At 37.3% G+C, this 13,187-nt stretch overlaps 2 protein-coding genes across 2 annotated transcripts; one reads left to right on the forward strand and one right to left on the reverse strand.

The window, feature by feature from the left end:
* Positions 1-1,555: 1,555 nt before the first annotated feature.
* Positions 1,556-5,241, forward strand: LOC146619136 (uncharacterized). The gene is made up of 12 exons (XM_085370378.1): positions 1,556-1,937; positions 2,079-2,107; positions 2,204-2,293; positions 2,705-2,776; positions 2,885-2,973; positions 3,086-3,188; positions 3,450-3,552; positions 3,632-3,684; positions 3,792-3,870; positions 4,092-4,564; positions 4,764-4,957; positions 5,067-5,241. The coding sequence occupies exons 1-12, from the start codon at positions 1,721-1,723 to the stop codon at positions 5,209-5,211; spliced, it is 1,647 nt and encodes a 548-aa protein (XP_085226504.1). The 5' UTR covers positions 1,556-1,720; the 3' UTR covers positions 5,212-5,241.
* Positions 5,242-6,976: 1,735 nt separating this feature from the next.
* Positions 6,977-11,684, reverse strand: LOC146619137 (uncharacterized). Its single transcript, XM_085370375.1, has 6 exons — positions 11,473-11,684; positions 9,907-10,816; positions 9,542-9,638; positions 9,058-9,168; positions 8,443-8,609; positions 6,977-8,109 (listed from the first exon to the last, which is right to left on the reverse strand). Exons 2-6 carry the CDS (start codon positions 10,812-10,814, stop codon positions 7,062-7,064), a joined length of 2,331 nt encoding a protein of 776 aa, XP_085226501.1. The 5' UTR covers positions 10,815-10,816; positions 11,473-11,684; the 3' UTR covers positions 6,977-7,061.
* Positions 11,685-13,187: the final 1,503 nt, after the last annotated feature.

The raw sequence follows: 13,187 nt of genomic DNA on the forward strand, positions 1-13,187 counted from the left end.
AACCCTGTGAACATGACTATGAACGCCCAGAGCGCTTAAAAACAGTCGTCTCTGTGCTGCGTTCATGACATCAGCAAACTGTAGGAAAACATTTAAATCGGTTTTTTTGTTGCTTCTCTTGAAAATTATACTACAATCTATTTACTCATATCCATCAAATGAAAACTAATTTAATCTCAATTGACCTATCTAGAACTGTAAAAGACCAACAAGACCATAAGAGCCTTCATCAAGAATTTAATGGGGAAGTGGCGAACAATGCTACAGGCCAACCTCAAGCCAAATACACAAATCTCCATCAAGTGCTGCTCGGCATAGGCCTGAACCCCCTTCAGCAAAATCATTAACAAGACTCGCTACAGATAACGTCTGAAGCAAAGGAGCAAATGTCAGCAACTTCCTCTACATGGATGACATCAAGCTTTATGTCAGGAGTGAATGAGACACCGATTCACTGATCCACACTACTAGGATCTACAGCTATGACAACATAGCCGAGATCGAAATACACTAAGTGATAGATGCAGGCCTGGTCTATCAAAATGTTCTTTTCTTTTTTAATCAGGTTCGTACAGCTGTTGTTGGGCTAGAACATCTTAGTTGCAATGTAGAAATGAGGACGATCTGATTTCCTCGTGTCAGCATTGTTCCCACATCATCATAATTAATGTTGTTCCAGGTTCAACATTGCAAGTGACCAATCACCTTCTTGTGACGTCATTCCTTTGCGACTTCGAAATACCCGCCTTCGAGTATTTCGAAATACAAGTGAAGAAGCGAAAAACCGCCGCCTGTCCGCCGAATTTGAAGTCAATTTAGGATACTTTCCTTTAATAAACGGTAAGCATTATACATATGTTCCTCACTTGGCTTGCTGTTTGTTTGCTAGCGATAGGCTACTTGACGACAGCATTAGCTAACCAGTGTTCCCCAACTTTTTGGGTGTTTCGTGGCCCGGGGGTTGGGTCAGGCAAAATTGCAGTAGCTTCCCTGATCATTTTACAAACATAAGTGAAGAGAATCTGGACTAAAAGGCCTAGACTTATGGTTGTGTGCTGAATCTATGAATCAAACTATCACCTGGAAACATAATTAACTGGTCCATAGCTGTGAAACTGGACATGAGTTCTTGATTCTATGGAGATTAACAGTAATCCAGAAATTTACAAATTTGTCCTGGTACATCGCGTAAATGTTGTCCCTGGGACATCATGTAGAAGTTGCCCTGGGACATCGTGTAGATGTTGTCCCTGGGACATCGTGTAGATGTTGTCCCTGGGACATTGTGTAAATGTTGTCCCTGGGACATCGTGTAAATGTTGTCCCTGGGACATCGTGTAAATGTTGTCCCAGGGACATCGTGTAAATGTTGTCCCAGGGACATCGTGTAAATGTTGTCCCAGGGACATCGTGTGATAGCTTGTAAATAATGGAATGAAAATTATTGATTGTTATTAACTTGTGAAAAAGAAGTGTAACAAATCCACATGTTATGTTCTTACACCCTTACAGAAACTGTGACTCCTTCACAATGTCAGGTAAATGTCAACTCATGTTGAATAATCAACCAATCAAGCCTTTTATTATCACATGCAATGTTACACGTACAACTGCAATGAAAATTTCACCCCCTTCTGACCATACATATATTGCTTAAACATCACATTGGGAAGACAGGTCGGAAACAGTTAGGAAGGTCAGAAAACAATTTAATTAATAGATGAGGGGAGAGGAGGAGAAAAAAGAACTACAACCAGACAAAGCTCCTAGAAGACTGAAATGGATGATGGTTGCAGCATGCAAAAAGAAAATGATATCTGTTGACTACAGCATATGCTTTCTCACAGATTACCTTGTGGGAGTAGCTGGACCAAACTCTATTGGTATTTCAAGTTTGAAATCCCTGTTTGACCAGACTAACATTTCAGATGAGGTACCTCTTGACATAAAAATCCTTTTATGTTGTCATAAAACTAATGTTAAATTCTGCTTTAAATACACTTTATTGTACAATTTACTTAATGAATCGTGTTCCTTAGTTCTGTTTTTATTTATATGTATTTATTTATTTGTTTTATAAGATGGCCTAATCTATTTGCAGTGTGAGGTATGTTGAAAAGCTTGTTTGATCATAATGACATAGCATGTTTACGTTTTTTGTAATGTACTTGAAAACATAGGTGTATTTATGTTATTTTTATAGAATTTCCCTCACATTTATCCAATACCAAGCCAAATCACTGGAAAAATTTTGGATGGGTCCACAAGAGCACAAAGTGCATACTTTTTGAAGGTATGACTTGGACTGTGGTAACTATGTTCTTATTACAAAGGGTTTATAAGTTGCCACTATAAACAAACAGCATTTTCCAAAATTGAAGCCTTGTCAGAAGAACCTGAAAAATACCTTTCTGAAACCTTTTCTGTGTAAAGACTTGTTCAAAAGCAATGCACACAGATTAAAACATTTCTGTCTTGGCCAACTGATAAAGAACACCAAAAATTTAGTGGTGCGTGTTGAGTCTGTGGTCTTGATTTGTTTTGTACACACTATAGAAATTAATTAATGTAAACCAAAAATGACACTTTCTATATGTTTGTGTATCTGCAGAATTAATTACAAGTCTCACCTGACAAGCTTTTGCAGTTTTGCAGTGTCATTCTTGACAGAAAAACATACTTGTCACATTATTTTTATTTCCAGAAAAACATCTTTCAGATGTATGAGAAATTGATTGGAGCCTGTCTGGAAAACGGCAGCCACTGGACCTTGTTTGTAAGTTGCACAGATTTTGCACTCTCTCTAGTGCATGATACTTTTCAGTGTCCCTCATTAGGAAAGCTCAAGGCCCAAGCCTACCATATCCATCTTTTTACAAAACAGTTTTGTGACATACCCAAGAGGACCATAGTCTATATGAATTCATTTGGCGAGTCGGAGGTCAGAAAAAGTGCGGTGTTGAAAAACTGGAGGTAATTAATTAACATATTTAACATAACATATTTAATTTAATTGAAATCATTACCGAACGTGGTTATTGATTTCTCTATATGCTTTTTATTTGTAATAACTGCGATCTCTCAGCTCATTTGCTTCAGCAAGAGGCTGCGCTGGAGAGTGGACCTTGTCACATGTGAGCCACCCACATCAACAGGATGGGAACTCATGTGGAGTGCATGTCATAATGGTACTGAAAACTATAGCTTTAACCTATATAAGTAATGTTTACATTTTTGCCTATTCAGTTTTTAAAGCCTTAGAGGCAGGATGGTAAAATCTCAATTTTTTTTGTAGATTGAACCATTTCAGCAGTAATGCTTTGCTTTGGTTGCTCTGTTTTTTTTTTTTTTTTCTCGGGGGGGGGGGGTTAAAAACAAACAAACATTTCTTTGTTAATCTAATTCTTTTTGTTCTTTTTTTTTTTTTTTTTTTCTTCGTCAATTATTAGTTTGCCCAATCTCTCATTGACGGTAAAACACAAGTGGAGGAGTACAACACTGAAATCACAAAGCTCAGGTCCCGACTTTGCCACTACTTATTTTCCTCAATAGGTAAAGATAAAATTAGCTGCCTTCTTTTTCTCTAACATTGGAAAATGTAACTTGTACTTAAACAAATTATATTTTGCAGATCGAACTAGGAAGTGCAGTCAGTGCTGGTGTGTGATTGCAGCCAAAGACCGGGTACACTATGACATGTCCTTAGCCATATAGATTGTTTATTTAATGGACTTTGTTCATTTGTTTTTTGTTTGTTTATTTCTTCTTCTTTTTTTTTTTTTAATTCACAGGTGCAGTGCCAGAAATGTGGTGCATACAAGCACATGCGTTGTTCAAAGTCTGTTTGTGGCATCTGTATCTTCTGTGAGAGTAAGTCACAATATAACTAAACAATGTCCAAAAATGTTTAAAGTGAATTTTTTTTTCGTAATTTTGCCTTTGCACACCAGGACTGTGTAATTAAAGTGGACGTTTCAAGATCCAGTTTTTACACAAAACTATTTTAGACATAACTGTGTCGTATTGTGGGGATTTCTCTTCACAATTAAATTGATATAGTGCTGTTTATATCATTCTTCTTTATGTAACAGCACAGTGCAGCACAGCAGAGGGAAAGGAGTTGTGCAGCATAGTGGGTGGCTATACAGGAGGAGCAATAGAAGTAGCCAGTGAAGAATGTCATCAGGGAAAGCATCAGGCAGCGAATGACAAAGGAAAAGTTCCTAAGGGAGAGAACATCTGCAGCAAATCGACAAGTAACAGTGAGATAGGAAGACTGACAGTCAGAGATGAAGGTACACAGACTGAAGACAAAGAAAAAGAAACAGAAGTGTACGGCACAAGTCTGAGTACAGATAATGCTGCTGCTGATGATGTTGACAGGATCGATGCAGATACAGAATTCCAAACTGATTCAGAAGGAACTAGTACAGTTTACAGAGTGCATGGTCGCTTATCTGTACCAAGCTCAAAAAAGAAAACCTACACAATAACAGAAGACGAGATCAAGCGCAGAATCAATGCAGAGAACATGTCAGTTCATGTTTTCAGAGGTTTGATTGGGGTAGGTATACATTTCGTGATTTTGATGTCACCTGAAATAAATCCGGGTTACTCGTATCAATGAAGTGACAATGTGGCTGGAAATTGTGCATTTGCTGCAACATATACACAATTACACCATGTAAACAAAAGCATTTAACTTTGTGCGCGCGTGTGTGTCTCTCTCTGCTCTTTTGGTGTTTGCACTTTTTCTTTTTTAGGGCCGTAAAGCCAAACTGCCCGCAATGATTCTTGACAGGCCTAAGAAGGCCAAAACTAAAGTAACAGTGTTTAGTGTTCTGAGTGAAGAGGAGGCTGGGGAGCTAGCCCTCGGGTTTGCCAGAAGATTGGCCTGCGATGTCACAACAGACATGGTCTGTAAAGGCATCGACCATTCAAGTGCTGATATGACAAAGTAAGTTAGTAAAACAATATGAAAGTTGTATCTTTTTTTGGTATTATTTGTCATTTCCCCGTATTTGGGTTATTGGTGTAACATTGTTAATCTTACTTTCTAATAACAGACAGACTCTTCTCAAAATCCAACACAATCTTAAACATGAGCTGACTGATTCCTCAACCTTCAGTTTGCTGACACACACCTTTGGCCCCGCTGCACTGGATTCTGTCATTTCATTCCTGTGTGAAAAACTTGATCTTGTCTCTTAAATAATGAAACCTTTTGTGACTTTTGTTTGTTCTGTAAATCAGAATCTTGAAAATTGTTCACTGTTGTTCTAAGTTTGTGTTAACTATTTGGCAAAAATGATTGGTTCCTAATCCAAACAGCATAATGACTGTTCTAACACATATCTTAAAAATGCTACAAAGAAAGAAAATTATCACATATGTTTCAATATGAATGTAATTGTGTCACACTCGGTTTGTAGTAGCTTTCCTGTTTTATTTTGAGTTTTGGTATGTTTACACTGTTATTTTTATTTCCCGTGTGTTCGTCTTCCCTTATTAGTTTTACTGTATTTAATTAGTCTGATTTAATAACTTATAATTATTTACTTTCCAGTGTGTATATATGCTCCTCGTTTGGATTATTGTTTGAGTTCTGCCTGTCTTTTCTATTAAAGATTTGGACTTTTGGACTATTAGTGGACCTCGTAGGTTTTTATTCTGTTCAATTGGTAATTGACTGGGTTTAATTTAGTGGCCTGGAAAACAGGCCGGAGGGGTCTGGTCATTTTAACCCCCTAAGACCCGAAATCTTCCATGGCATGCATTTTTAATTTCTCTTTGATATTTGGGCCGATTGGAACCCGATGAATGTAAAAAGAAAGAATTACCAGGTTTTGTTTTTTTTTTACCTAATTTTTGTTTCTGAGAAAAATGAGAGCCACATATGAGGACATTAATTTGAAATTTCGATAGAACAGTTGCAGTATAATGTCCTCATAACTGTATATCAGGCACTTGTTGATCAAGATTTAGTATTTTGGTCTAAATAACCCAAAATGTGATGTCCACATGTGTGGACGCCAGGCTGGAGTAAAGTGTTAGAGCTATTTATACCTATGTAAACTTTTATACACTGGTTTTTACCTGTCTTGTTTCAGAAAGGTTTAAAAGGGTAATGTCCACAGTTTATTTGTTTATTTATTTGTTTGAATTCAACATATTTTATTAAAGTAATTGAGCTTGAACACAGAAAAAACTGAATCAAATAATCATAAAATCAAATCACTTGCACTATACTGAAGTCTAATCTACTCTGAGCTAATGCCGGTTTCCAACACTAATGATCGGGTGAAGGAGAGAGATGAGGGTGTGCACGGCCACTGGTGCTCTTATCCCTGTTCTTTGTGATACAATCCAACAGGAAAGCAGTCAAACCCTTGGACATTAGCCAAGTTAACGTTCACAAATATACACACACAGAGGAACTCTGAGCCCCAATGTCAGCATTAGCACAAACATGCCACTTCATACCAAATCTCAGTGTGAGGTCAGGTGTTAGTCTCATTCCATTATTCTGGCTATATTTTCTTACTCATTACTATTAAACTTATACTTAAGACTAACTATTAACAAAATCACACCCCAATAACTCTGTTATTACACTTTGTATTTAATCATAAAAAGGCTGGATGTTGAAACCTTTTACTTCTATTTTGTATGAGCCAGGATTCTCAACAGCTGATACTCTATGTCCAAAAAGTGACAGGTATCGTTTTATGAAGCAAAAAACTTAAGAGCGCATATTTTATAAATAATACCAACAATTACAAATGCAGACCTTTAATAGTAATAAGTAATCCTTTATTTATAATGCATAGCAATATAAAAATAGTAACATATGAAAATATTACAATGGGCACAGATGAATTTGTATCAAAAACAGCAACCAAGCCAAAGTAATGAATAACAAACATAAATAACAACTGCTTGAGAGACCAAACAATTTCTTTTCATCTGTTCCTTGGCAGAAAGTTAAGACAGCTATTCAGCTTTAGGTTTCAATAAACAGAAGTAATGGATGCAGTCCCTTTGAAATGTCACACAAAAGTCTACTTGTGCATATACTTAGCTTTAACTCTTCTCTTTTTTGTTTTGTATTCCAAAAGGTTTTCATTTTCTCCAGAGGATGTCTCTCTTTCAGTGGTTATCGACTGTTCACATTCATTTTCACAGACTGTTGGAATGTCGATGCTGGCCGAACGTTTCTTGCTAGAATACAATGGCCTAATTTTGCGTGCATTATCTGTCGTCTTTATTTCGTACTGGCATATACTTTTGCCTACTTGTTTTGTTTTTAAGACATTTGTATGCAGTTCATCTATCATTGGAGTAATACCCTCTGGAATGAATGCCCACTGTTTAACTGTGTCTAAAACAGCATTTCGTTTTCCAACTGCATCTTCTGTGCATTTTTTGTCTGTGCTTTCAACTACAGGAGTGTCATTCAAAGTTGATAGAGGACTTTTCAGAGAGTTTTTCATTTGTTTAAAATGGCTACAAGCCACCTCCAGGCAAGCACATGTGTTATAGTGAGAGAACGTACAACAAGTGCACTGAAGTGTTTCAGCCGATGCAAAAAAACACAGATTTCCAAACAAACTTGGCATTTTTATCACTTTCAAGTCCTCACAGTGTACAAAGTAATGCCTTTCTTTCACTGCAATTCTTGCCAAGGTAGAAATGTCTGTTTCCATGTTTGGATAGATGTCATTGTCAGCCTCTGCTAATTTTGCAAGTAACACTAGATGCTTGCAAAGAAGTCCTCGTAAGCCATATGTACAGTTGCAGTAGGACTCAACAGGGCAGACATCATACACCATGTCTTCTCTTGACTCAGATGGGACTTGATATGCATTAACTCCATGGCTGTTCTTGACTGTAATTTTAAGAGCCCAACCACTTTCCATCAGTCTTGAAGCAGAGTCTGAAACTTGAGACAAGGTGTCAGCAAACCTGTTTTTCATGCGGCCCACATCTTGCAGGGTTTTTATGACTGAGAAGTAGTCGTCGGCCTTCCCTAGGAGCACTTCAATCAGATCATCCAGACGCCTATTCTTGTAGCCAGATAAAAACTGGTATTTCAGGCGGTGGAAAAATCTGAAAAACAGTTATTTGAAATGATTAGTAACTGTAATTGAAGGAATTTAAAGTTTTAATCAAGACTGTATTATTTTTTTTAAAAATTGGAATACCTATTGCACACGTCTTTTATAAAGGAATGCTCTGTGCCGGTTTAGCTGATTTAGGCAAATCCACCTACTCTGTTTTTTGTTGTGATAACATAAAAAACGCTGCTAGAATTTAAAGGATTTGCCTAAAACCTGTTCTGGCAATGACATGACGAACCTACTCAGTTTAGCCTCTTGGATTAAAGCATAATATCTTTTTTTCAGCAATACAATTGAATGAGGTCAAAATAATAAATCATACCTTTCAATCACATTGTTTGTTTCAGAACGAGCGTGACTGAAGCGACGGCCGTAGTCACACCACATGTGGCCAATGCCTTCCCAGTGCTTCTGAAAATACTGGCACACCAAAGGGTATTGCTTAAATGTCTGGCAGAACTCTGCTGATGTGGCTTTAAAGTCGTCCTCCTAAGAGAATTGGATGCAACAGAATATATTTCAATCCATTTAACAGACCTATTGAAATCTTTAATATTATGTATTGAAGCCCTTTTCCTTTTATTGAATAACATTAAGAATTTTAAGTTATTAATAATATGTCGTGTTTTTGTATTAAGAAGCAATTATTTCTTCCCTTACAATGGCTAAGAAGGAACACTAAACCTATAAGCATATTTGGTTTCAGCATCTGTCTGTGAAAGAATCCCACTCACAAGTTCTACTGCACAGTGGGTGACACAATGATGTTCTGCACAGCTTAAGTACTTGTTTTGATAAGCAAGATAAGAAGCCAGTTTTAGAAATTGTTTCAAAAATCTATTTTGTATCTCTCTGTAACTTTTTTTAGCAACTGAAAGTTATTATGCTCTTAGTGTAATCAAGAAATCAAAATGTGAAATAGACAAATTACACTTACAGATGTGCAAGCTTTCAGCTTACAAAAGAAAGAAATGATTTCATTTCTCTTTTGGGTGTTAGAAAGCCCATGGACCCCGGACTCTGATTTTGAAAGCCATCGATTAACAGCCTGTGAATGTAAGAGAAAAAAAGTTAATCTGGAGAGAGAGACAGAGGAGCAGCTGTACAAAAAGCATAAAAGAAAGCTGACGTCCAAAAATAACTTTGTCACTCACTGGACAAGAGGACCTGTGCATTACAGAAATCAACCAGGCAAACATATTTTTAAATGTCAAAAAGAGCTTTGGGAAGCAGCCACCAGAAGATGAGTGCACTGTGGTCTTAAATGGATGGACATAGTCACTCAACATTTTATCCCTTTATATTCATTAACCTGAGTAGGTGAATATCACAATAAGGCAAATCATGACAACAGGACCCTGTTGTAAAAATGTGTTTCAGGTGCATCTTAGACAACGTGAAAAGAAAACAATGTGGTTTACCTGCAAGACATGGTACCAGCATAGAAGGATAGCTGACTCTGGAAAAACCTTCTGCAAAGCATTTATTTCCGCAAAGTCTTTGTCAACCATAAATGCTCTACAGAAAAAAAGAAAACACTAAATGAGATTAAACAGTATGAAAATGTTTTTGCTATCTCAAAGCACCACTTCAATGCCAAATTAAACATTTCAACTCACAAGTAGATATATAAAATACTGCATACAGCCTATAGGAATAACTTTAACAACTGGAAAGGAAAGTTTTTTGCAGCCCATGCTGCAGCTATAGCATTAGATTCTGGCATGTTATAACTTTTTTGAAAAGGAATTATTTCAAAATCAATAGCTGTCAATGTATTATTTACCTCGGGGAAGTTGGGAAATGCTCACAAACTATTCCAAGAACAGTTTCCAGGGTTTTCTGACTTTCGTTGCTGACAATAGCATAGGCCACAGGGACTCCATGCCCATGATCATCTCTTACAACAAGTGTGAATAAGGGAAATGAATACTGGTTAACGCAGTGCGTGGTGTCAACAAATACTAACTGTTTTGCATAGTTCTCCATGTTTGATTTCATTACAGGTGTCTGCAAAACAATCATTAGTTCTTGGTCAGATGTGTATGGTTGATAGAAGAGAACATGTTCTTGATGTTTTCCATTAAGTAAGGTATGTACACTTTGACTGTCTCCACAGTTAAAGTGCTTCTTCCTCATCATGCAGGTTCTAACACTGTCAATGTCACGTGGTGTGACAAAATGCTCTCTGTTGTGAAGATCTCTGTGTCCATGTTCTTTGGCCCATTTATGACATTCGGTTAGTACGATGGCTGGCTTAGTTCCAAGGGAAAGCAGTTCCTCAATCTTCCTCCTTAAATCACTGGAAATATTGTTGAAATGTGCGTCTTTTGGGTCCGAAGGATCATGCCCATCATGCTTATCATATGTACGCTGCACGATGACTGTGTGGTCTTTCCAACATTTGAGTACTTTAAATGAAACATAGGCCTTACAGCCCACTGCTCTGTAGCTGTTTCGACTTTTTCCCCCAGCTCTGATGCAGTTGAATTTGTAATAGTCTCTTTTCCTGTCTTTACCTGAGGCAACATTTAAACATTTATAATGTCCATGAAGGGTTAATGAGTTCAATTTTTCTAACACAACACTGAATGGGTCCTCCTGGCATTGTGACACATGCACACAAAGTTGTGTGTCTTTTCCAGTTCTTTTTTTTTCGTCATTCAGAACACTTCTTCTAATTATGTCGTCCATTTCTGGTGGAAAAATAACGAAGGTTTAATTAGTCAATATTCATTAATTCATTTTAACTTGTTGTGGGGTTTTTTGCAATACAATGTAAATATTAAATATAATATTAAAAAAATATATATATATATAATAATATAAAACAAACAGGGGCTAAAAGAAGCTAAACTTTTATATGGTATGTCTCTGGCAACTTTAACATGATGTCCCAGGGACAACATTTACGCGATGTCCCAGGGACAACATTTACGCGATGTCCCAGGGACAACATTTACGCGATGTCCCAGGGACAACATTTACGCGATGTCCCTGGGACAAATTTGTAAATTTCTGGATTACTGTTAATCTCCATAGAATCAAGAACTCATGTCCAGTTTCACAGCTATGGACCAGTTAATTATGTTTCCAGGTGATAGTTTGATTCATAGATTCAGCACACAACCATAAGTCTAGGCCTTTTAGTCCAGATTCTCTTCACTTATGTTTGTAAAATGATCAGGGAAGCTACTGCAATTTTGCCTGACCCAACCCCCGGGCCACGAAACACCCAAAAAGTTGGGGAACGCTGGTCTAGAGAACACTGGTTAGCTAATGCTGTCGTCAAGTAGCCTATCGCTAGCAAACAAACAGCAAGCCAAGTGAGGAACATATGTATAATGCTTACCGTTTATTAAAGGAAAGTATCCTAAATTGACTTCAAATTCGGCGGACAGGCGGCGGTTTTTCGCTTCTTCACTTGTATTTCGAAATACTCGAAGGCGGGTATTTCGAAGTCGCAAAGGAATGACGTCACAAGAAGGTGATTGGTCACTTGCAATGTTGAACCTGGAACAACATTAATTATGATGATGTGGGAACAATGCTGACACGAGGAAATCAGATCGTCCGTAGAAATGAAGTTACCTTTTAGCTATTAGCTTGTTATTATCAAATTGCTTTAACCATGAGCCATTTATTTTTCCCTGAGTCTCTTCCTCTCTCTACCTTTTTCGTTAACTACAACTTCCTCTGTTTCTTCCTCACTCTCTTGTTGGGACTGCTGGTCCTCTCTCCATGGCTAATGCTGTGCCTCTATTCTGAGCGCACATAAATAATTTTTGCAAATGTTGCATTTTAAGGAGACAATTATTTTGAGCAAACAAAATTCATTTCAGTGTTTGCTATTATACATATACACACACAATAACTGCCATTCTCGCTCAGTTGTTGGCATTTGCTCTTGCTCAGATCTCTGCTCTGTGTGCTCTCAGTATGTCGCTTCTGCTGTCAACATCTCTGCTCCCTGCACACTCAACTTCTGCTCTTCTTCTGTGGTGGTCCATCAGTGTCTAATTGCTAAATAGATTAATTGAATTATGTAAAGCAATAAATCATATTAAATTCCTTTTAACGATCACTCCTTATTTAACTGTTTTTATACATCTTAGAGCACAAATAGGAAACTCAGAATGAGGCCAGTCATTTCATGGACAATTTTTATTTGAAAATCACTCCCATTCACTTTTTAGACTCTTTAACTCTTTACACATGTCACATCAGAATTTTGAAAACAGACCTGATTTGTTTGACACAGTAATATATAAAGACAGCTATATTTTTGTTCAGTCAGCACAAACTTCTACAGGCCATAGTCATAGTCTGGTTTTCCATCAACGAAGGACTTGAAGAAGGCCTTGTGGGCATCTACGCTGTGTATTGTGGCTTTGACAGCTGGATCTTCCAGCATGCGCTCTGTCCACATCTTCATCTCAGGTGTGCCATCGAGACAGCTAGGAGACAAAAGTAAATTACAGCATGTGAACCCACATTTGTTTGCAAAACATCCAGCACACAGGAAATAAATATAAGATATTCAGTAGATGCTACAAAGGAAGAAAAGCTCAAATTAGATATTAAACTGTTACTTTAGTTGTGTTACAGTTTTGCAGATTGGGCACTGTAATTTCTTCATTTGAAAGGAAGAAAAATAAGTCCACATGGAAGAGGTAAACCTTTATGGAACAACAAGATCTGGAAAACCTACTGTTGCAGCTCAAAGACCTCCAGTCTCTCAAACCACGGCCACATCATGTAGTCAAACATTGTTATGGAATCACCACCAAAAAACTTGATCTTCTTGTTAACGAGGTCCTAGAAATTGAATATTACTTTCATTAGAGTTGCATTTAATACTCTAAAATAACCAAGTATAGATAATCTTAATAATCCTTTGATTAGTGATTATGATTGGCAAACAAAGTTGCAAGCACACTCATTCACACACAGTCTTTCAAATTATATGTTTATGTGTAAAGAAACTAGAAGCATCAATTGTGTCACCTACCTCGTTCAATTTGGAAAGCTTTTCTTTCAGTTCAGCTTCCAGTCCTGAGACATCCT

The sequence above is a fragment of the Diplotaxodon limnothrissa genome, linkage group LG14, assembly GCF_057381915.1.
Source record: "Diplotaxodon limnothrissa isolate DT_005_m linkage group LG14, D_limnothrissa_male_GT1.1, whole genome shotgun sequence".
Taxonomy (NCBI): domain Eukaryota; kingdom Metazoa; phylum Chordata; class Actinopteri; order Cichliformes; family Cichlidae; genus Diplotaxodon; species Diplotaxodon limnothrissa.